This window comes from Pelodiscus sinensis, chromosome 1, assembly GCF_052426305.1.
Source record: "Pelodiscus sinensis isolate ZL-2025 chromosome 1, ASM5242630v1, whole genome shotgun sequence".
Classification (NCBI taxonomy): Eukaryota; Metazoa; Chordata; order Testudines; family Trionychidae; genus Pelodiscus; species Pelodiscus sinensis.
Genome location: NC_143052.1, coordinates 254226338 through 254250873, shown reverse-complemented (window position 1 = coordinate 254250873; position 24536 = coordinate 254226338). Strand labels below are relative to the sequence as shown.

Below are 24536 nucleotides of genomic sequence, written 5' to 3'. Positions count from 1 at the left end.
CCCCTTATCCTTTTCAGGGGATTTGTCTTTGCCTGGCTTCCTAGCCAGCCTAGCTGGGACTGAGAGTGATGACAGGCACTGAGCCATCACCGTCAGTGGTGCATTGCGCACTGAGGCACCAATACTCGGTGCCGAGTCTGACCCATATCCTGTGGGGCAAGTGTGGACTACATTTAGAGCACACTAAGATGAATGCTTCACTCTTTCATAGTTCTGGGATGTAGGGACCTGCAAATGCGACAGTTATCCAAGTTTTATCCTTCCCCTATGCAAAGAAGGCAGTCAACATGTGGATGGCTGACCCAGATGGGCCTGCAGCACTCTACATAGGCTTTGAAGCCAGGGGAGCAGGGCATGCCCCGTCCCCCAGGCAAAGTCTCTTCAAAAGAATTAGAAGTCCAACAATTTACAGGTACTAACTATAGACCTGTATAATTTACTATAGAACTAACAACCCCTACAGCCTCTACTGAGAAAACACCTTTTGAAGTCATGACAGGAAGAAACATGAGACTTCCTGAACATCTGATTTGGCAAACCAGTGGTACTCAACTAGACGGAAGCAAAATGGATACGTACTTGCAGAATTTGAAGGAACATTTGAATCAGGTCGACCTGCAGGTAGCATCTAGATTAGGGAAATCAAAACATAAGGCCAAGGCCTGGTTTGATAAAAACCAAAGAGAGAACACTTGGAGAGTTGGGGACTTAGTAATGCTTCTGTCATATAAAACCCCTGAACGTGGGCTGTGTAGTCGGTGGATTGGACCTTTTCGAATCATTGATAAACTAAGCCCTACAGTGTATAAGATCAGAATAACAGGAAAAAGGTGCAAAGATAAGATCTACCATGCTAACCAGTTAAAGTTGTATCAATCATCTAGGTCTCTGGAGCAGGCTGTTCCCCAGGCACTTGGTGAACTGACCCCTGTGGAGCCTCCTCCAGAGCTGGAGTCGGTGTGAGCGACTAAGCTGTTTTCATTATGAAATGGATCGTGGGACTTCTGATTTATTATTTGATCCTCACTATATTGAAAACTGAACTGTACGCACTTCAAGGACTTGAAACCCAAACCTGGGTGAAAGAGACTGTAACCGAAGCCCAAAACTCCAGCAAATGCCTTTGCCAACAGGTTAAAGCCCAAGTCGCCAACCTGAGAAGTCATGTGGTATTAAAGACAACAGAACAGGTTCTCGTCATTAATCTGGGTGATGAATATACTTTACTCTTCTGCCAAAGAGTCCGGCAGCAGTTCATCAAACCTTTTATCTCGGATTGTGGATAATTTAAGTCGAGAGGTCACTGTAATTGTTGTTTGGAATTGGATTGAAGAGACAAAAGTGGGAATTCAAAGAAATTATACGGATCTTATAAATTGGATTTATACCCCAAATCTAGGGGAATTTAAAACCAGTTTTAAAGGGTGGACCAATAGGACCTCTTTAGTATTGCGTGATACGCTAGCATTGATGGCTGGCAGGTATCAAGCAGGACTTTGTATAGCGTCTCGACACCCCAATAACGTATTTGGTCAAGACTAATCTGAGTGATTGTTCAATTGCCCACTAAGGACAAAGCCGCAGGGTTTGTTAAAATCAGTCCTCATTTGGGCTTTGTCCACCAACCAATTCGGGGCATGTTATAGGTACAAGAAGGGAAGGCATTACCTTCAAGTACTGATTGACCAACGTACTTCTCTGCCATTCAAAAGGGGAAGGATGTAGTAATTATGTGAACTCCCCGTCTCACTCAGTACCCCTATCTAACAGAATTACCTTCGGGGAGTGGTACGGGAAGGCCAGTTGTGATAACTCTGTCAGGAGGAAGTTTAACCCTACACACACTGGATTATGTAGATGAAGGGATATATGAGGTTTGTATTACAGCCCAATTCCAGTGGGCAATTGAACAATCACTCAGATTAGTCTTGACCAAATAAGTTATTGGGGTGTCGAGACACTATACAAATTAAGAAATATATAGTAAACATATTTTATGAACTCAAGGTGCGGAACCCCCTAGTGGATTATGACTATGATGGCCTCATGGAGGAAGAACTGTCATGTCCCACAATGAGTCCTGGCCCAGCCAGCGTCTCTACCACTACTACTGTGCAAGGGGTATTAATTAATCAGGTTCACTTTATGCATGTCCCAGTGGTATTAAATTTGTCTAATTGGCAATTGGGAGAATTTAATTATTGTAAATCCACTAAGGTAGCTTTGTTCTTCTCAGTGCTTCTTGTGGATAAGGTTACTGCATATCAGCAACAAGTCCAAGATCTTGCAACACTTGGGGTAGCTAATCTGCCTGGTAAACCAGCTCCTATTCAGCCAAAATGTGGTTTAGACCCTCTGGCAATTCTGGGGTCTGCCTTGGGGGTATTTGGTTCAGGAACGTCGATCTGGAACCATATGGACCTCCACAAAATTTGTAAACATTTAAACTAAGTGTTGGAAGAGGAAGCTAATCAAATTTTAAACCCAATGTTGTTAGGGATTAAGGGATTGGCTTAAGAAGAGCGGTTCACCGTCTATAACATTCAGGACATTGCAGAACTTTTGAATGAAACCCAACGTAAGATTAACCAGTTAATTGCCCAAAATAATAATCAAAAGAAAGACCTAGCCATGGGTAAGGAAATTATCTGCTCTGCCAATAGGGAATATGTTATTGATACAATTACGGAAACTCTGCTTTCCCTTACAATGGGAATTTAATTAAGGATGAGCAGTTACTTAATTGGTACTGTCCAAAATGTTTTCAGGGGCCTGTAAGGGAGAGATCCACTTGCTTAAGAGACTGTCCCCAAACGTCCTTTGGAATTATGAGACAATTTGGATCTGTGACACCATACCCCAACAGAGACAGCTGTTCGGTCTCTAAGACCTGTGCTGTGATGAAGTCCTTGTATGTGTCATTCACGGTCTCTTTGCCTGCATTTGATCCAAGCAAGGATGTATTTGAGCAGTTGGCTGCAGTCGAGTCCATAGGTTACCTCAAAGATGGCATCTACAAAGAATGGATGGAGGTACCTCCCCTGGTGGTCTATCATACACCAACCCGAACATGGAAAGTTCCACAGATTTTCTGTTGCTCTGAAAAGGGGCCTTGGTTCATTTGTAGGTGTAATGTGTTCGAGGCAGATACTATCCTGTATGGACTCTGGGGAGAGTTACATAATCATTCATCATCGATCTGTGCAGTCCAACTGACCAGATGGAAGATCCTTACAGAGAGGGTGACCTATGGTGGCCAATACTGCAAAGTCACTAATCAAAAAATTTTTCAGTATGGTTCCTTGGAGTGTCCAGTGTCAGATCCAAATTTCTGTTTTGTGCCTAAGCAATTCACCTCTATTGGTAGTCAAGGGATCTTTCCCGTCCACGCTTTTGAGAATTGGTATTATGTCACACCACTATCAAGATTTAGTAGTCTAAAGTACTCCTACATTTTTGGTCCACATCCCGTCCTTGGGATTAAATTTAAAACAATTAGTACACCGTAAAGACACTTATTTGATTCAATTTACCAATTACATGAATAAGGCCCAACAGGCAGTTGGGTCCATTTGGAAGGGGATGAACCCACACTGTATGCCTCATGGGAAACTTTTAATCTTAAAGTATGGGTCATCATCCAAGGAGTTATGGGAGTGATGATTTTTATGCCTCGATTTCTTTATTGTAAGGTTGCTTTTCTATCTCAATATTCATGGCAGCACCCTGTTCCAGTTATTTTCTGACCAGGGAAGGGGAACATCTTCCTATTATTTCCGAGGTTGTATCCGGAACCAAATATCAAGAGATGCATTCACTTTTCCACCCCACCTTCTGTTTTTGTGTGATGGGGTACCTTCTTGCTGCTATCACCCCATCAAAGGGGGGGGACTTGTAGCCTATTAATCATTATTTACGCCTACGAATATGAGTTTATATGAGTTAATTTTAATATATCTGAATTTTGCTTACTCACCTCATTGAAGTGAACATCTTGCATGCCAACATCCTCCATCATTGAAGCTTCTTCATCTATATTTGGTGTGATTATTCTGAAAGTGGTACAGCCTTGTTTAAACATTCCTATTATTGAAAAAGAAACACACAGTAAAGTTCATTGCTGTCCAACTTGTAACGGGACTCATCCTAATATATCTGAATGCATCTACCACCAAAATGCTGAAGAAAAATTTGCAAAGTGCTCAATTTAAGCTAACAGATCTTTAATATTTACTTTAGACATTGTAAGAAGTAAACATTTCAGCAATATTTTCTATTCTCTCTCCTCCAAAAATCCCAAGGTGGTTCAAGACCAATATATTAATGGATAATATTTATCATTGAAGATGTAAGAGGATTTACTGTTCTTTTGCCTCACTTTATTTCTCCTGTAATGCAGGATGCTTTCTATGCTAAAACAAAAAGTGAAAAATATTAAAGTATGCATCCAAAAATTACCAAAGTTTTGAATATAAATTTTCCAAGAGGTAAGGTGGTAGCACAGTGTACTTCTGCAAACTGCATAAAGTTAATAAACACAATGAATCACCCTGTGAAGATTTTTTTACAGTGTTTCCAGATAACATGAAAACTTGTATCAGTGAATTAACAAAGTTCATAGTCTGTTGTGGTAACTTAGTTAATTCGGTGATGCAGAGAGTTAGGATTTCCTAATGTAAGTAGTAACATAGGAGCTGACAAAAAACAATGTAGTCAACACATCACGAAAAAGTATCTCTCAAAATAAATGCAAATAAATTAATATATTTCAGGTCCAGAGAAGTTTTATGAAAGGCTAAGAGGAAAGGATCTAGTCAAGTTGAAAATATTTAAAATGAAGTCCTTAGCTGCAGAAAGTTCTATACCAATATTAACAACAAATACTCCAGAGGTAACCAAACTACCTATGTATAGTAGACCAAAAATAGTCCCATAGTAAAGCATCTGACTTTTTGGCTTAAGTCATTCAGTGTAGGTAGATCTGTAGGATATGCTGCTGGCAAAAAGGAAAAGACAGTTACCTTTTTCTGTAACTGGTGTTCTTCAAGATGTGTTGTTCATGTTCATTCCATATAAGCTGTGTGTGCCTGCCACATGTAGTGGCATAGAAAGTTTTCCCCTCAGCAGTATTCATAGGGGTCCAGCTCTGGCACCCTCTGACCCCCCCCCCCCCATCCCCAAGCTTGTAACATGTCTTTATGCAAAAAGTGATCCAGTTGTAAATCCTATCTGAGAAAACTGGAAGGCCCTTCATCCTATACACTGTAGTGATAAAGAGCAGAGTTGATTTATGGAAAGGCTTGTACTTTCTAAATAGAAAGCCAAGGCACTTTGGATGTCCAATGTGAAGATACCTCTCTTCTCTGGCACTTTGTCTGGGTCACAGCATCAGGAGGAAGACGTCCTGGTTCATACGAAGGTAAACACCTTCGGAAGGAAGTCTGGATGAGGTTGCAGCTAGACCTTGTCTTTATAAAAGACTGTGTATGGTGCCTCTGAGGTCAAAGCTTTAATCTCAGAGACTCATCTTGCCAATGTCACTGCCACCAGGAAAGCAAACTTCCATGAGAGGTGGAAAAAGGGAGCAGTAGTCCAGCTGCTCAAAGAGCAGGTCTGTGAGCCTGGAGAGAAACAAGTTAAGATTTCGCTGTGGGACAGGGGTCCATACCATGGGAAGAATCTTTCGAAGCCTTTCAAGGATCTGCCTGTCATGTTGTGAGAAAACACTGACCCTTGATTGGGTAGTGAAAGGTGGAGATAGCCACAAGTACTAATGGAAGAGGAAGTTCGGGACTTTGGATGAAAGAGAGAGCTCAGGAATTGGTTGGGGTGCAGAGTCTGAGGGAGTCAGGGTGCAGGAGAAGACTCAGGGCTGCGGTGCAGGGCACTTCACTGGGGTAGTTCCTGTTGGGTTGGAGGAAACAGGTGGCTCAGCATGGCTGCCCTGCTTTGCACTCCCTTGCAAGCATTACTTTCTGGAGGTCCTACTGACCCGGATTCCCATGGGGCAGAGCCATCAGGCAAAGGCAACATGTGGACAGAGCTTTCCCAGGTGCTCGCGGCAAAATGGCTCCAGCCCGGTGCGGGATGAGGGACAAATTGTCTTGCAATGTAAGCTAACAAGAAGTCAGAAAAGCAGTTCGCTCAGATACTTCAGTTTCTCTGTATTACCATCAAAGCACTGTTTATAAAGATGTGTTATAATTAAAACCATACTCCTCAAATAAAAGGTTCCTCTGATCCCCAACACTCAGGTCAATATATAAATCAGATCTTATCCAGAAATCACGCTGTTGCCAATCCATTAGTATCTAAAAACTTAAGTATAAAAGAAAGAAAGGTGAGAATTAAAATAGTTAAAGGAATCAAATACACACAACTGCACAGTTCTTGGTTCAGGCTTGAAGTAGTGATGGGAACAAACTGGTGGCTCAAGTCAAGTAGCTGGTTACTTCCAAATAATTGGAATGACCCGAGTCCTTTTGTTAGAATGTTCTCATGGTAGAAGTCCATAGTCCAGACAGCAGTAGAGAAGCTGGAAAAAGGTGAAATGGTCATGCTTCCAGGATATTTTATAGTTTCTGTCCAGGGCAGATATGTCCTTTGTTCTCCTTTGTTTTGGAAAAAAAAAAAAAAACAGTCCACAAGATGATGTCCAGTCAAATGAGCCATCATATGGGAAAGTTACTTGTCTATGCATGACTCAGGTTTTTTTTACAGGTAGAAGCCATTGCCCACATGCTAGCCTGAATGACCCCAGGACTGTTTCCCATGGCCCATTGTGAGCTGACTTTGATCAATCAATTACTGAGGTACAGGTATATCTGGATACCCAAGCGCCTGAGGTAAGCCACCACCACCACGCATTTGTAAACACACTTGGCACTTTAGTCAGGCCAAAAAAGAAGGACCACAAATTAGTAGTGTGAGGAACCCACCATAAATTGGAGGACGCGTTGGTGGTCTGGGAAGATCACTACATGAAAGTATACGTCCTTCAGGTTGAGAGTGGCATACCAGTCTCCTGGATCCAGGGAGGGAATGATGGAGGCCAGGAAGACCATGCATATCTTCAGTTTCTTTAAGTACCCGTTGAGGTCTTGCAGGTCCAGAATGGGAGAGAGACCACTCTTGGCCTTTGGGATTAAAAAGAATCAGGAATAAACCCCTCTGTTCCTGTACTCAAGAGAAACCTCCTCCACCACACCCAGCTGCAGTAATCCTTGCACCTCCTGCATGAGGAGACTCTCGAGAAGGGTCCCTGAAGCAGGACAGGAAAGAGAAGTGGCAGGAGGAACAGAAAGAAGCTAGAGGATATGGTCCTGGGATACTGTGTTCAGGATCCAGGGTACAAGGTTATAGTGGTCCGTGCAGAGAGGGGGAAAAAAAAAAGGTGGTTGGAAAAAAACTGGGACAATGGATCTGGGGAACAGTCTGATGCACTCTCAAAATAATTTCTTGGTCCCCTGTTTTGTTCAGGTCAAGCCCATCTGGGCAGAGGGAGGAGGTGGGTGGCTCGGTGGTGCGTGTAACCCTTTGTCCTTTTTGTGACACAGGTCCTGCTGTGACTGCCCTCCTGCCCCCAGTCTTGAGGCAGTTGTGGTCTGAACTGCTTAGGTGCCCCCGGCCCAGGATGCAAAGCCCCAGGACTTTCAGGATGGTATGGGAGTCCTTTAACCTGTGTATCTTGCTATCTCTGTTTGCTCTGCAAACAGGGCATGGCTGTTGAAGGGAATGTCCTGCATTGACTGCTAAACCACAGCAGATAATCCTGAGAAAAGAAGCCAGGAAGCTCACCACATGGAGACTGTGGAGGCCATGGTGCAAGAGGCAGCACAGAAGACTGCTAAGAATTCCCTGTGGGACCCTTCAAGAAGGGAGCTCTTTAAAACTTGGCTATACCTTACCATATGTTAAAATCATAGCAGCCAATGAGGGCCTGGTGGCTGGCCACTCATCTGCAGGCTAGAAGATGAATACACTGTGCATCCAAAGAGATCAAGTATCTTTGTTCTTGGGGGTAAGCCCTATGTTTTGTGTGCTGGTCCCTGTAGTTAACGACCTCAATCACCAGGAAAGTAGTGGCTGGGTGCAAGTATAAATACTCCCGCCCCTGAGTTGGCACAAAATTATGTGCGCTCTGCCCATTTGGAGATGCGGGGAGAGAGAGGGGCGCAGCAAGGAGGAGAGAATCTGCTACAGCTGTGTTTCCCAAATGGTGTTCTCTGGAACCCTGGGGTTCCACAAAGTGAAAATAGGGGTTCTGTGAGAAAATTCCATTACAATAACATTCTATGATTTAAAATAAAAAAGAATGAACATTATGTGATTTTTATTTTTAAACTAGCCAATTAGCCCGTCATAAGATGGGATTTTCAGGTCTTCTCTCCTGAGCTCTCTTGCTCCGTCTCTCTCTCTCTCTCTCTCCTCCTCCCCTCCTACTGCCTCCCCCCCTCAGCTCTCCTCCTCCTCCTGCCTCTCTCCCCCCTCCCTTCCCCTTCCCACCCGCTGTGGTGCCGGGCTGCCAGGAGGGAGGGGGCGGGGCGGTTACGTACACAGCCAGAGGGCGGGGCCGTGTATGTCACCGCCCTCCCTTCCCTTCCCACCCTGGGGGAGCCCAAATGGCCCCTTGCACTGCTGGCTCCCCCAGCAGCCCGACTGAGGGGTGCAGCACTCAGCTGAGTGCCACAGCGGGAGGGAAATGGGGACAGTGACGTACACGGCTCCGCCCCCCGGCCGTGTACATCACCGCCCCGCCCCCTTCCCCTCCCTCTGTGGCGGCTCAGCTGGGCCCAGCAGCCACTTGCCACTGCTTGCTTGCCTGCCGGGGCCCAGCTGAGCAGCGCAGCTCTCAGCCAAACCACCAGGGAGGGAGGGGAAGGGGGCGGGGCACTGACGTACATGGCTAGGGGCCGTGGCTGTGTACGTCAGCATTACAGACTCACAGACAATGGGCTACTATATATGATATGTGCAATTAAACTAAACATTGATCTCATAACCTTGTTTAGCATTTGTTTATTATTATCCTTACTTATTTGTGGTCTACTTTTTCAGCTCCATATATTAGACTGTTATTAGGGGGTCCGCAAAATTATTTAGAGCTTAAAAGGGTTCCGTAGCCAAATAAAATTGGGAAACACAGTGCCACAGGATGGTGATCTCTGATATTCCCTCATACAAAGACAAAGCTATCCTAGCAGGTGCTACACAGCTGACGATGACAAACAGGAAGTCTGACAGCTCCTCCAATTCTTTCGCCTCCAGGCCCAAGTTAAAGGCAACTCTCCTCAGTAGTTTCTCGTGTGCCATAGAGTCATCCTGAGGAACTGGATGAGAAGATTCCATGATAACTTTGGCGATGAGAATGATGTCGGTATCGCAGGCTCCTCAACGTCCATTGTGGGTTCGGCAAGCTGGTCCCTGGGTCCTCTTGAACCTGTGGGGTTTTTCCTCCTGAAGCCTCCAGCTACGGAGGGGGCTGGGACATCAAAGTTGCTGGCCTCTCTGAAGCTTCTGACATCAACTCAGAGGCTTGGGAAGGATGGGTGAACTCCCCAGGGTTCCACAGGTACCATTGCACTGACCATACGCTTGGCGCCATAAGATGGGCTTTGGTGCGGATGATGTAATTGGCACCATAGGCACAGGAGGCTGTCACACTATGTTAGGGAACCCTGCTCCATGTCAGATCTATAGCTGGTGTATTCACTACATGGCAACCAGAACAGGGTAGCATGACAGCTCTTGTCAGAGTAGTACTGATTGCTACGTATGGAGATAAACTGGTCAGAGCTGGACAAACGTTTTCATTGTGACTTGGGTGACCAACAGTGCTTGATGAACTGGTGTTAGAAGTCCAGTGTTACACACCTCATGCTATGTGACTGGTACTGAGAGGTGGAATGGAAGCAATGGGGATCATTTGCCAGGTAGGACTTATGTGAGGTGATCCCCTTTTCAGAGACAACGGTGGGGTGGTGGCCAGTGGTTTTAATTCTCTGGCCAGACCAAGGATCTGTACCGAGCCTTTGGTGACACCAGGGGTTACTCACAGGCAGCCACATGCCTTGATGTGTCTTCATTGGGTGACCAGCAAAGTGTGCCTCAAGTTCCACTGTCGGTGCCCAAGGTCTCTGAACCTGCCTCCCTAACTCCGGTGTCAAAGATCTGGGCAGAAAGCAGTGGCAGGACATCTCTCATGATGGGGAATGGTCCTGCTATGGTGGGGACACACTGGCTGGTCCCCAAAGTTGATTTACCTTGAGATCTGAGTACTGCCAGAGCCAGTGTAAGTGACACAATATCCAGGTTGTTCAGTGCAGCTGGTTCAAGTCCAGATGATGAAAAGGACTTTGCAAGAGAATGTCCAGTCTTTTTAAAAGCTATTGCAGAGGTCCTATTTTCAGCTCTGTAAATCAAGGTTTTTTGAACAACACTTGTCTGGTTTGACAAGGATTAGACACTCGGTCTAGCTTTATTTATGGCACCATCTTCTCTAGTCATAGGAAGGGTGAAAACAGAGAGGAGACCCTGTGGCCACCTGTGTGATAAAGCATATGCCCCCCAAAATCTGAAGTTAACCTCTTGGGTGAAGTCTTTTCGCTCCTTTGTGTTGATATAAGTATAATTAGGTGAGGTGAAAGAAAATACAAGCATTTAAGCAATTAAAAAACCTTATTCACATAGTACTCAAAGTTTGCACCTGGCTGAGCAAGTCCAGCTTTTGGTTCGTATGCAAGCCACACCAAGAGATACAAGAAAGTGTACTTTGCTGACTGTATGATTACCACTGCTTCCTTGTTTAGTGCTGGGCTCCTTGTTCCCCCTTAGTATTCCACATATATGACTAATCATGTTGGTTCCTGTTTAAACTGAATTGGAATCAATAGTGTGCCAATTTGACTACTCTTTGCTCCAGATTTATGCTAGGAGCCCCTTCTTCCAAGAACCAGATAGCATGAGATTTTGGTCCTTAAAATGTGCTCCCCAGCTTTCCAGGCTGGCATCAGTTGACAGAATCAGAATATCTTGAAGACATATGTACACACCTTTGTGGTCACTGCTCTGGGCTAATCACTATTTTAAAGTAGCTAAATAGCTACGCCATGACATTTTATTGATCCTTCATATGTTTTGCGGAGTGGTCCCACTCCTTGAACATGCCTGATATAAGAATGCACCACTGAAGCGATCCCTAAGCATAAAGTTAGAAGACCTAACAGTTGAAGGCCGAGTTCTGTGGTAGGCCTTTTGAGCTTTGGAACAACACAAGGCGGTGCTGAATTTCTGCAACCTTTCTGAAAATGGGTAGATTTTTGCTATGTGATTTATTTTGGTGAATGAACCTAGGAGCATTGACATAGATAATAAAGTTGAGTGTGCTGGCACACAATCTATAGACTAGTCTTTGAGCACTTTTAAATTAAGTGGTTCATATAATAAATTTTGAAGGAAGTGTCCTCAAAAAAAATAAGGGAGATACATTTGCATTTATTCTGACCTCTTTTGGCAAAGGTAGATGTGTCACCCTTCTGTGTCAAACTATAATGAAAATAAAAAAATACTGAAGTAGTCAAAGGAGTTTAAATTCATACCTTTGCGTGTCAGATATTCTGCCACCAGTGCTGCTACATGGACATAGCACATTGCTGCCTAAAGCAAAATAAAAACAGTAACAATATTATAAAATGTGAATTATAATGGAATTTCTAACAATTGATATATACAGAAAACACACATTTTAAAAAGCTAGAGGAGGCACAAGTTTTAAAAGGCAAAAGATACAAACCCTAATCCTGCAATTAACAACACACACAACTCCTATTTAAGTAAGCAGAAAATCTGAATGTGCCAAAGTAAGACTGGACACCTAATTCTTTGATTTAAGTACATTTAATAGAAGTAGTCTCATTTCAACAAGAAATTAAATTAACAATTAAGAAGCACATAAAGAATGAGAATTTTCTTTTATCCTAATAGAATCTCCCAGAATTATGCAATATCTGGGCTGTTCCCCTTTTATAGTTCGATAGGTGGTTTAATGTCACACAGCCTATGTGCTGATCACATCCCCTTCACTGGCTTACTCCCAGATGATTCATTTCAAAACTGTGTCAAAAAACTTTCAGAATACGATTAGCATTAATAATTTCAATGCTACTCACAGCATACTGTCCATAGCTTATCTGGCCTATAAACTCTAAATATAAAATTTAATTTAATTACTTGGCTAATAATCCATCCAGAGAGCTTAGAACTGTGGTATATGCTGCTAGCAGAAAGGAAGTTATTGAGTAAGAAATTTTCCATTCTGCAGTTCAGCATCTCCCACATTTGAGATATCTGGGGAAAACGAACAGTGAAAATAGAGAGGGATAAAGTAAGGCAGAGCGAGGAAAAAGACCCACCATGAAATTGCCAATATGGCAAAATATTTATTTTTGGATCACTTCATGAAGCACTTATGGACAGAAAGTCAATGGTGTTTTACAGTGTCTCAAAAGTAGGAAATGACCAAATAGCTGCTCTACAGATTTCTTCAGTAAAAGCCCAAGCTCTTTTTCTGTCCATGACCTTGCTACAGACCGGTAAAGTGTGTTTTGATTACATTAGGAGCACGTTCATCATATGCCTTATATTACTCTATGATATTTTATTTGATCCATCCAGTCAAAAATAATTTGGAAGCTCCAGGTTCTTGGTACTTTGAGTAAAAGGAGACAAACAAGGAACCTGACCTTGTTAAGCATGCTAGAGGTATAAGTCTAGGCTCTATACACAAATTATATCATAGCTTTTCTATATTATGTTGTGGCTTTGGACAGAACAACAGGACGACAGTTTCCTGTGAGACACTAAAAAAGTTTATCTTTGGTAAGAAAGACTTTGGAGTCCTCAATACAACCCTATCATCATCTAACATGCAATGTGGTTCCTTCATAAATAAAGCTGAAATTTCAGAGACTTGCGACCAGAAAACAGGTGTTAATGGATAGACAAAAAGGCGAGATTGATGTTAGGGGTTAAAAGGGTTGGCCAGTCAGGACTTTTAGAACAATGTGAGATCCCATTTAGGAAAGATCAGTTTGACTGTGGATCTAGCCAGTTTGATTGACGTTGAGAATTTGAGATTGGAGGATCATCTGCTGAGAGCTCAAGGACCCAGTTTTCAAGACACTACTAATGGCTGACACTTGCACACTATGTACGAGCCTGAAGATTCCTGTCCACAACATCCTGCAGAAAATTCAGAGTAGCAGGAATTCTGAGGTCCTCCAAATTAATGTTATTTTTATTTTATCTGGAAAAAGGCTTTTGAGAGGAAGGCTCTGACCAGTTGGAATTGAGCATCATACCAATAAACTCTATCCTCTGAATGGAATGAACATTGACTTCTGCTTGTTTATCAGCTGGCCCAGTGCTGGGAAAGTAGCTTACACCTGACTCGCCTGGGCCTCAGACCAGCCAATTGTTGAGGTTAGGGTAGAATTCCACCATTTGCCTTTCCCCATGCATTTTGTGAATGCCTGAGGAACTGCCAATAGTCTGGAGCATGATGAATCTTAGAAAACTTTTGTAACCTGAAATATGGAGATATGAAAAGAGGTGTATTAAATTGAGGGGATGCACCAATCCCCTGGATCCAAGGAGGGAATAAAGGAGGCTAGGGAGACTGTGTAGAACTTCACTTCTTGAGATAATAGTTAAGGAAATGCAGGTCATGGATGGGTCTAAGTATTCCTTTGGCTTTCAGGAAATAACAAGAGTAAAACTCTTTTTCTCAAACTCTGAGGTACTTCCTGTATGATCCCTATCCAGAGCACCTCCTGAGCTAAAAGTTTTGAGAAGTGCCCCTGAAGAGTGATGGAAAAGTGATAGGGGAAAAGGGATGGAAATAAACTGCATTGTGTAATCTTCCTCTGCCAATTGGTACCCAGTGGTCTGAGGCGTTGAGGGACAGCACAAGGCTGAAGCGGGAAAGAAACTGAAAAAAAAGAGGGGGAGAAGCTAGTAAAAGAATTAATATAACTCCTTTTAGTGTGACATCAAAAGTTCTTCTTGAAGCCTCCAGAGTATTTGAGGGGGCTTGGTAACAAGGCTGATGCAGGTGGGGACAACTGTCTGCATTTATAACCCATTTCACATCTTAAACAACTCCTGATGTGAGAAGCAAATAGGATGCTGAAGCCTGAAGTGTTTTCTCAAAGATGCAAGAGCATACAGACCCAGAGATCTGAGAGTGGCTCTAGACTTCTTGAGGCCATGAACTTTCACATCTATTTGTTCAGAGAAGAGAGAAGTGCCTTCTAATGGTGTTTAACTTCTTTGGAGACTTGAAGACTGAAGCCAAGAGCATCCGCTCATAGCCACTCCAGAAGTCATGGATAGCCATAGCCACTGAACTGGCTGCATCCAGGGCAGACTGTAAGGAAGATCTGGTCACACATTTCCCTCCCTTCATCAGTGGAGACCTGTCTTGACTCCTAGGGAAGAGAGCCCTTTAACATCATTGATTCCCAAACATCAAAATCATATCTGCCCAGAAATGTCTTCTGATTGGAGATGCAAAGCTGTAGACCCCCTGAAGAATAAACCTTTCTTCCAAAAAGATTGAACCTCTTTGCATCCTTTGCTTTGGGGGTTGCTCCTTGCTAATCCTGTCTGTCCCCTTCATAGGCCAGCAAGAGCATCAAGTAACCTGGAGGTGGGAGAAAGTACAAGTCCTTGTAGTTTTGAGCATGTAGTTTTTGGCTTTTTTGTTTTTGCTTTTTGCAATGGGAGGTAGAGAGAATGGTTTGTCATATGGTTTAAACTGTTCTCATAATGGTCTCATTGAGAAGTTGGCCTCCTGCAGTGGTCAAGGAATTGACCATGCAGTGGTAGGATTTTTTGACTACCTCCACTTCCAGCCCCAAATTCAAAGCCATTCTTTTCAACATCTTCTTGCGAGTTGTGAAGTCATTGTAAGGGAGGATACACATGTCCCAAACACTGCCTCATCCACAAAGGAAGAGAAGAGGCCTGCACCAATAGGAAGTCTTCTTCCTCTACACTGATCGAATCCCATAGATCTAGGTTTTGAGGTGTGGTACCAGAATCTAGGCCAGGTGCCAGTTTTAGGGATGGAGGCATTCTTCTTTCGTAGACTATGTAGCAGAGTATCTGGAAGATGGCCCTTGCATTGGGAGAAACACTCATCATTTCCAAAATTGCCAGTGCATCTGCAGACCAGTGCTCACCATACCAAGTATTTGGTGATACTCCTGTGATCTGAGCCACTGATAGGACTGCCCAGGAAGAAACTGGTAACAGTTCCTAGAGTGGGAATATGACTCTACTTCTAAATTTGATGACAATCTTTCCTCCAAAGATCACAGATGACCGGTACCCATTAGTGCCAGGGAATGGTGCACAGTTGGAAGACTTGTGTTGAGGCAAGCAGAGACTGTTTCCTTAGATGGTATTAAGGGAAGCTGGTACAAAATGGGAGCCCTGAGCCACATACATCCTTTTGCTCTTGTACTGTCAGCAATGGTAATACCAATATTTCCAGCAGGTCCTTCGCCACATAAGACACCTCTGGGATAGACGGTACTGTGATCCCGCCGGTGCTGCATTGTTCCTGCAGTTCCAAAGGATGGTTCAGGACTGAACTCAGAGCCTGCCTATGAGGCTGTCAACATTGCTACGCCACCAAACAGTAGCAGAGGAGTAGCCAAACTCAGATCACAAAACGTTGCACTCTCCGTGTTTGGCTCTCTTCGCAGCTGGGGAACATCCCTTCTTAGCCACATGCATCTTACATTTTTTCTTTGGCACTGGTAAAAAAGAATGGCACTGAGACACCCTGATGCAGAGATACTGAGTACAGAGCTGGGCCAACTCAGCCGCATCAGGAGGGACCTAAATCTGGCCTGCCTGTCTATTCATATGGGGCTTGAAGTCCCAACAGATCTGGCAGGGACTCCTGATATGAGTTCTCTCCCAGGCACTCCAGACAACAGGAGTGCAGGTCACTCGCAGACATGGGTTTGTTGCAGGAGGCACAGGGCTTGAAATTGGGGAGGCAGAGGCATGCCTCAGCAACAGGAGCAGTCGAAACTCTGTTAACAGGGTGAAACACGCCAGCTAATCATATACAATTAAACTATAACAATCCAAACTGAGAAAATAAGGAATTGGAATAGAGAAACAATGGAAAATGACTAAAGACAAACCACTGCGTAAGATTGCAAGACCAGAAGCAGCTGTCCCAGACTGTCATGGACAGTAAGGAGGAAGAGAGAGGGTGTTAAGTCAGCTGGGCCCCTTATCTCTTCCACATGAGCACACAAAACCAGAAAGCACTAGCACCATTGGGAAAAATTGATGACTTTGCACTCAGTGCATGCACACCTAATGTGGAATGGACAAGAGCAAGCATTCAAAGCGCAGATCATTTTATGCCATTGAGAACAAACATCCAGAATGAATGGAGATGCATTTTTTAAATGCTGGTTAAAGATGGTCATTTTCTAACATACTAGAAATGCATATTTTCACAACAGAGTGGTAATATCAGATAGCATTTTGTTGTGGAAAAACAATGACATGTATTTTAAGTATATACATTTTCTGCAACACTCAACTAGAATTAATCAAGCTAGCAGCACACAACTAATTTGGAAATTTAAATAGCAGCTATTGGAGGGCTTCAGTTACATTAAGCCAGTAAGATACTGATATGGTGAGGAAAAACAAAGCACATTCATTAAGCAGCTAAAATATTTTATTTTTCATCTGTTACCTCTGAAAGATCCCCATTTTTAACATGAATTCTTGCCATGCTGTCTAACCATGTCTTCCTTAGTTCAGGTGTGCTGGCATAAGATTTTGCCAAACTGTATTGGAGATCTACAAGCATTTCTGGATCATTCTCATGCTCCTTCATTTGAGCTGTAGCCATTAAGACTGTACGAATCCGCTTTGTCAAATCCTTTACGTCAGAAGAGAATGTAGTATGCTAAAACAAATTTTTAAAAAGTTTTAAAATTTTGTACTTTTTATTCCTTTCAGAATCTGAGATATAGAATATTGGGAAATTTTAGGGAACCATTTTCAAACAAACTCTTTGGAATCCTTTATGAACTGAAAAGTCAATACTAACCTTAATAAGTCTGTCGCTGTTGGCACAGTTGTTAATGATGGAAAGAGACTGCTGAAATCTAGTTCCTCCAATTCCAACAACATCAGCAATCAACTGACTTACTGAAATAATAACCTGGACAAGAAAAAAAAATCTAGTAAATGTATGTTTATATCCTGCAAGTATACATAAAAGATTTTTAGTTCAAGAGGTAGGTATGTGGTCTTTTTAATTCACAAGTTTTTAAAAGATTTATAACTTACCGGGAAAATGTCAAAACTTACAAATTACGACAAATAGCCAATTTGAGCTTATTGCAAACATACTTATTGTTACCGATTGCAGTTCTTCAAGCTACGTGGGCCTATCAGTATTCCACTGTGGGTATGCATGTGCTCTACGAGCCCAGAGCTAGAGAATTCTTACAAGCAGTTTTTGCTGGGTGGCACCTCACTCCTTATTTCCCTAGTGCTCCAAACCAAGGCTATAAGGGGCAGAGTGGACCAACTGCCTCGTCAGTTCTTTCCTTCTTTCAAATCAAATGTGAACTGAAGCAGAAGGGAAGGAGGGCGGATAGTAGGATATAGACAGATTCCACACATTTCAAAGAGCCCCAGTGACAGTAAGGTAAGCAACTTTCTCTCTTCGAGGGTTGAACCTTGTGTGTATTCTGCTTTTGCTGACTGACAAGCAGTATTTAGAGGAAGAAGGTGCAAAGATGCAGATGATTCAGTGCCTGTAGAACTGCTGCTCTAAAGGAAGTGTCAACAGAGGAGTCTTGGTTCAAGGCATGGTATCTTGTTAATGAGGGGATGGAACTCGAACTGCCCTTGCAAATCTCAAGCAGGGGGCACTACTTGAAGCAATGCTACTGATTGCTTGCATCCTCAGAGTGGGTCCTTACTCATGTGGGAGAGGAAGTTCTGTTAACTGATACCAGAGCAGGATACAGTCAGCGATCCACTTAGACATTCTCTGAGAGGATACAGTTTGAAGATAAACTCATTCTGTTATGGTAATGAATGGTCTAGCTGACTTTTGATCAATGTAATTCTCTGGAAGAAATATGTTTGTTGCATGTTGACGGAAAGATGTCTCCTCTCTTTGCTATAGACATCAGAATTTGGGAGAAAACACAGGTAAGAGAACTGATTGGTTTATATGAATGTCTAAACAACCTTAGGAATTGTTTAGAAAGTTCATACACACCTTACATTCTGAATGTAGTAATAGTGAAATTTTCTCCTCATTGAACACTGTGTTTGGTGGGTTGGCAAACAGGCTCTCAAGTTGATGGTGATGGCAGTCTGGAAGGTGACTTCCATTGACAGGTGAGAAATGGAACATGTAGATTGTGGTTCAAAATGTGACTTAGGCAGTGCCTGATGCATGAACAAGAAGTCTGCCTCTTTAGCCAGAACAAAACATTTTTCTGACCTCTAGGGGACAGGAGCATAGGTAACCAGAGTCCACCATATAGCCCAGAGCTGAGCAAGATGTGGCCCAAGGGCCAGATCGAGCCCACCTAACACTTTGATCTGTCCTGCGTTCTGCATCTGACTGCTGTCTATTTATTTACTGCTGCCCACACCACCCACTTTCTAGATGGAGGCTCAGACAACAGGATCCAAATTTAAATAGCTCACGGTAATGGCATTCCCCTGGCAGGGGCTGGAGCTATGAGTCCTTTAAACAGCCACAGCATTCCCAGGTGGCTGCCAGGCAATGCAGTAGTGGCGGGACTGGAGGCAGCAAGCACTTTTCTGTGTATTTATTTCAAAGCCTCAGGCCCCAGAAAACTCTGGGGGAAGGCTAGTCCTCAGCCTGACCCTGCCTCTTCTGGGGTGGAGCTGGCCCATGAAGAGTACCAAAAATCATTAAGTGGCTCCCCTGCAAAAATTATTGCCCACCCCAATATAGCCCTTGCCCATTCTGATAGGTCTTCCTTTACTTGGAGTATAATCTGACTGGATAATGTAGGCTGTAGGATATCCAGATTACATTGAGTCTCCTGGACCTCCTTTAAGGACATTTGGACCTCTGAGGCTACACTCCATGAGAGGTCTTGAGATTGTCTATGACTATATGGGAGAAATAATGAGGCTGGAGCAACCATTTAATTGGGTGTTGAAGAGGATAACCCTTTTAGTACCAGTGGTACCAGCACTGATCTGGTTACTCTTTCTCCTCTTTCCATGGGCTTAGGCAAAGGTTCTGATTGAAACCTTGGGAAAGAGAGATTGTAAAATTCCCTGTTGAATTGCACAGATTCTAGGTAGCATGCATAAAGCTCTCAGGGACCTCTATAAGGCCAGTACAATGGGTCTAAAGTCCCTCTCTCGACATTTGATACACTGGTCCTGAGGAGTAGGTCCCTGGTAGTCTGGCCAAGACTGGCTCAAGAAGTCTCAATCTTTTCTCTAGATTGATCTCTTTAGGTGGAGGTGATGCTGATTCCACCAGTACATCCAACTGTCTAGACAACGAAAAGGTTGAATCTGGCTCCATCAATGGTGCTGTTGAGAAAACCATGATTAGAGGATGGCATGGGAGAGAGACTTCTTCCAGAGTCCTTTATTCCCACTGGTTGTGGAATCTCCTTGGTTAGGACTGATCCCGATAATAAGGGAGATTTTGAGTCTGGGAGGATGAAGAAGTTGCAGTGGGAGAAGTCCAGGTTGGATATTAGGAAAAATTATTTCACTAGGAGAGTGGTGAAGCACTGGAATGGATTACCTAGGGAAGTAGTGGAGTCTCCATCCCTAGAGGTGTTTAAGTCTCGGTTTGACAAAGCCCTGGCTGGGTTGATTTAGTTAGGACTGTTCCTGCCTAAAGCAGAGGGCTGGACTTGATGACCTTCTGAGGTCTCTTCCAGCTCTATGGTTCTATGATTCCAAATTGTTATAACTTATTGGCCCCTTTGGAGGAGGTTGCATCACTCTGTACCAGAGCAGACGTAAAGAGGAGTGGTACCATTGATGAATAAGTGTCTGACCCTGTGGGTTTCTGGTCCTTTGGGTCCCAGTGTTTTGTTTCTCTTGATTCCACAGTTAGAGTCAAAGTTAATACGGAGTGTGATACTGAAGGAATCTTGCTCATATGTGCCATCTGATCATGCTCATGAGGCTTAGGAGGGGCTTATATCCTTGTGGTTTAGGTGTGAAGGCTCACCAATTTAGAGGGACTGTGAAAGAATCTTTCCTCATAAAAGTAATAGGCACAGGAAGGGATTTGCTTTTGTGTTTGTCAGATTGCCCCCTCATGAGAACTCCCAAATGAATGGTCTTTCCCTCTGCCCTGTCTACTTTGGAGTCTGACACAGTGCTAGTGGAGGTGCTCCTTGATAACCTTGGCTGATGTACAGCAGGGTCTCCACAGCATGGGTTTTACTGGGGAATCATTGTGCATTCTGTTCGGTATTTCCAAAGCTAGAATTTTTGCATCTGCTATGTGCAGCTGGGGAAAGACAAGCACATACTGCACTTAACAGAGACATGAGTTTCTCTGAGGTAATGGAGTTGGCATTGGTTGTTATCCTAGACTGAAAACAGTAGGGGACAGGAGGTACAAATTTTGAAGCCTGGTATCCTGGTCATAATCTAGGTCCTGTGGTAGAGACCAGGAGTTTTGCCAGAGTAGGCATTTTAATTAACTGGGGAACTATCAAAACAAACAATAAAAAAACCTCAAAGCAACATGCAATTTTGAATAATTACAGGAAGAAGAGAATCAGTTTTGGGCAATGGAAGATTCCAATTTAAGCCATGTGGCGATAAGCCTTATACTCTTGGTACAGCGCATGAGGGGAGTAAAGGTGGCAGGTGCTGACCAACAGAATTGCAAGAATTCTCTGGATTTAGGTGCATAGAGTGCATGCATAGCCACAACAAAATACATATAGGAACCAGCATTCAAACAACAGTAGAATTTTCTCATCTGGAAAGAGACCCATATAGACCACAGAAACAGCAGAAACTCCCAAACTATGTAAGCCCTAGAACTGTATCACAGCCCCCGTCTGCTGCTTCTACACTACTGCACATAGTTTCTACAAGCACCTCTGCTTAGTTGACACCTTTGGATGTTGGTGGCAGCCTGCCTTCCTTCCTTCTTATAACGCAATAGTCTTGAGACAGAGGATTCTACTATATACAGGAAGGTACTTTTGTAGCGAATGTAGTTAAACAAGCAATTTAAAACACTATGTATAAAACAGAATACTTGCTACCCACAAATAACTTATATGACATTTTTCTAGCAACAACAACTGAACAGCCCAGTGTTTTATTGCTATTTTACTATGGTAAACAGATTTGTATTGCCACCTTCACATCAAATTATTTGGTTATAAAACTGGAACTTTTCGGCAAGATTTTTGCCTCACAAAGCTGACAGAATTGTGTGACATGGATACAGAAAGCTCACATCAAATGAACCTGCATGTCAATAACTGCAACAATCTCATAAGTCACCCAAACAGAGAAGCAAGTTCTATTAATACTGTTTCAATGCTCTTAGTTTGGAGGACTGATGGGGAAGACATGAGAAACAAATGACAGGTTGACTACATTTTGGGCTGGTCAGTCTTCAAAAATAAATTAATCACACAAAGTTATTTTAAAATTGTGACACTGCAGCCCATATTCTTCATTGCTGTGTGAGAATGATGTACTTACAACATGATGATACATTTTGCAAAGGAAGGGTCATGTGAGGTGACACTGGAAAATATGATTTACTAAATATAATTATCCTATTTGCATGCATTCATCATTTTTGTATTTGAAGTTATAAATATTGACTATATATCTGTATTCCAAATATGCTTATTCGGAGTAACATCCAAAGTAGCTGTTCAGTACAATGAAGAAGCCAGACAGGGCAGAAGGTCAATCAGCACAGACAATGAACTACGAAAGGGTTTCGCCTTCTCACAAACATTTTAGCCATCTTGTAAGTAATGGCTCCTATGACACAGCAAGGACATCTGACCAGACCATATGATACAGAAGTCCATTATGGGTATGTATATTCTTTCACAATTCTGGTAACTGAATAATGGAACAAATGGTTTCTGCCATACAGTAAAGTTATATAATTCAGGGTGAGAGATCATCTGGGGGCCTCGCTCACCACACACAGAAGAACCCCTGAAAACATCCGAGGAGCAAAGACTGAACTTGGGGAAGTGCTTGTTCCAAGCTAAAGGGATTTCTATCTTATAGAGGGAAACCTGATTGTAAAATCAGTCAGGATGAGAAACTGCTAATTCATATCCACTCTATTCAATACCTTAGGTTTAAGTTTGCAGTTTTGTTTATTCGCCAAGTAATCTGCTTCAGTTGGTTTGCTATCACTTATCAGTAATCTGTAGTTAATACACTTCTTTTTTGCTTTATCTAAATTGGTATGCCTTTGAGTGAAGTGTCCTGGGAAAAATTTCAGCTTGATTGACATAGGCTTGTTGCATGCATCTGTCCACCTCAAAGGAGGGGCAAACTAGTAATACATCTATACATTTGACCAGGTTAGGATGGTACAGCTCTGGGATCTTAGGCTGGGGAGATAAAGGTTATATTGGCTGTAGCCTTAAGTGTTATTCATGCAGTAGCTGGTGTAGCTAGACAGGCCCCCACATCCCCCGTCACATCAATCTTGCTTGCCCTCTGAGATGCCTGGATACAGGGCAGAGAAGGAGCAATAAAAATCAGCATAGCCTTGGAAGCTTCGATGCGAGACCAGGATATGCAGGCCTCTCTGACCCTGAGTAAGCTGAAAACATAGATATGAGAAAGAACGATTAAGGCAATAAGCTGACCTTGAGGCCGCGAGAACTGCCCCGGCTGGCACCTAAGTTGATACGATCACACACAGTTGTCCCTGGGAGAGGAATCTCCCACTGAGAAAAGAATCTCCAGTACTTCCAATTTAGTTATCTCCCTTACAAGTGTAAATTAAGTTTGCAACTCCCTTGTAAGAGCTGGCATCACAAAAGACAGACCAGCACCATTTGGCATCACAGATAAGAAAGAGGAATACGTGACCCCATGGGTATAAAGATCCAGGTCCAGCAGCATGCTCACTCTGAGTGTCAATCTACCATCTACCTGCTGGTCGGCTTAGGTGTTTGACCTCCAGAGGTTCCACGGGGACGCCCACCTCATATTTTCGTCTTTCCAAGGAACTGAGGGACCGATCCTGGCCTGACACGCTGGGACTGAGTGACGCAGAAGGGGGGTAAAAATCGTACCCGTATGTGTCCTTTTGTTTTAGTGCATGCATAGAATAGAGGACTTTAAAGATTAAGCGGTCACTTGGTACCATTACTTTCTATCTTCCTTTTTCCTATGTAACCATAAGATCTATATTTGCTAGCAGTTAAGAAATAGAGCAATAGCCATTGTAACCATATGATTTATAAGCTTCCTAAAACTGTAACTGTTTAAGCTTTAACCTGACTCCTTCAGTTGCTGTAACAGAACCTAGCACAATTTAAAAAACTTCAGCCGGTCATAAGGGACAGGTATAGGAAGAGCTTGGGTGTTTGGATCGTGTCACTCCCAGGTGACAGATCCGTTGGGGCATCTCTCAGTCTTCTCTAGACTGCCCGCTGCGAAGGGATCCTGTATTCTAGCAGCTGAAATCAGATGTAAAAAGCTCTTCCTATAAACTCGGGGCATCTGTCAGCCTGTTGGCTGCCCTCCACGACAGGACTCCGGTCCTAGCGGTAAAGTCACAGACATTAAACTATTCTCGGGGCGCCCTCCAGCCTCCTAGGCTGCCCACTGCGACGGGACCTTGCGTCTCAGCAGTTGAAGACTTGGGTGTAACACACACGTACACACTGCCCTGACCGTCAACTGACAGCTGGCCAGAGCCTGCAAGTAACCTCAGCTGGGTGTGACCCTGCCTGTGTGAATGTTTGCGGAAGTGTAGAATCAGGAGCAGTCTTCAGGTTATCACAGCAGCAAAATGTAAGAGCCCAGTCAAGTGTCTCAGAGAGGCTCAGACACATCTCAGATCCAGGTAGCACCCCTTTGTGACAACCATCACCAACATGATCTTTTAAAGCTATTTTAGTAATTGGAAAAAATGACATTGCTACACAACATTGTTAAGGTTATCCAGTCTTCTTAGTAGTGGCTGTACTCTGCTTAATCATACCACCAGCATGTGTGAGCTAAATAAGGTGAAGCTGCTACTTAGCTGACACTGTAAAGCCACATTTTTACCCCATTATCCTTTGTTTGAGCCTGGTAAGAAATGTATTAGGCAGAATTCATACAACTTTGAAAACCGTATCACTAATATTAGTCAGATAGCCCTCTAAGACGGTATACATTAAAACCAAGGAGCAACAAACAGGAGGAGATTGAAGAAAAACATACAAAACTGCTTACCACTAATA

General features: G+C 43.2%; 1 protein-coding gene across 10 annotated transcripts in view; it reads right to left on the bottom strand.

Moving 5' to 3' along the window:
• Window positions 1–24536, bottom strand: part of DOCK9 (dedicator of cytokinesis 9) — a 307165-nt gene that overhangs the window by 27778 nt on the left and 254851 nt on the right. For 6 of the 10 annotated variants that reach the window (XM_075918766.2, XM_075918768.2, XM_075918767.2 and 3 more), the window contains exons 42-45: window positions 17150–17263; window positions 16790–17005; window positions 11598–11655; window positions 3977–4083 (exon numbers count right to left, since the gene is read on the bottom strand). In XM_075918766.2, the coding sequence (XP_075774881.1) occupies window positions 3977–4083; window positions 11598–11655; window positions 16790–17005; window positions 17150–17263 (495 nt within the window). Of the gene's footprint in view, window positions 1–3976; window positions 4084–6938; window positions 7137–11597; window positions 11656–16789; window positions 17006–17149; window positions 17264–24536 lie in introns of all 10 variants that reach the window. The other 4 variants (XM_075918762.2, XM_075918765.2, XM_075918764.2 and 1 more) reach the window with 1 other exon arrangement.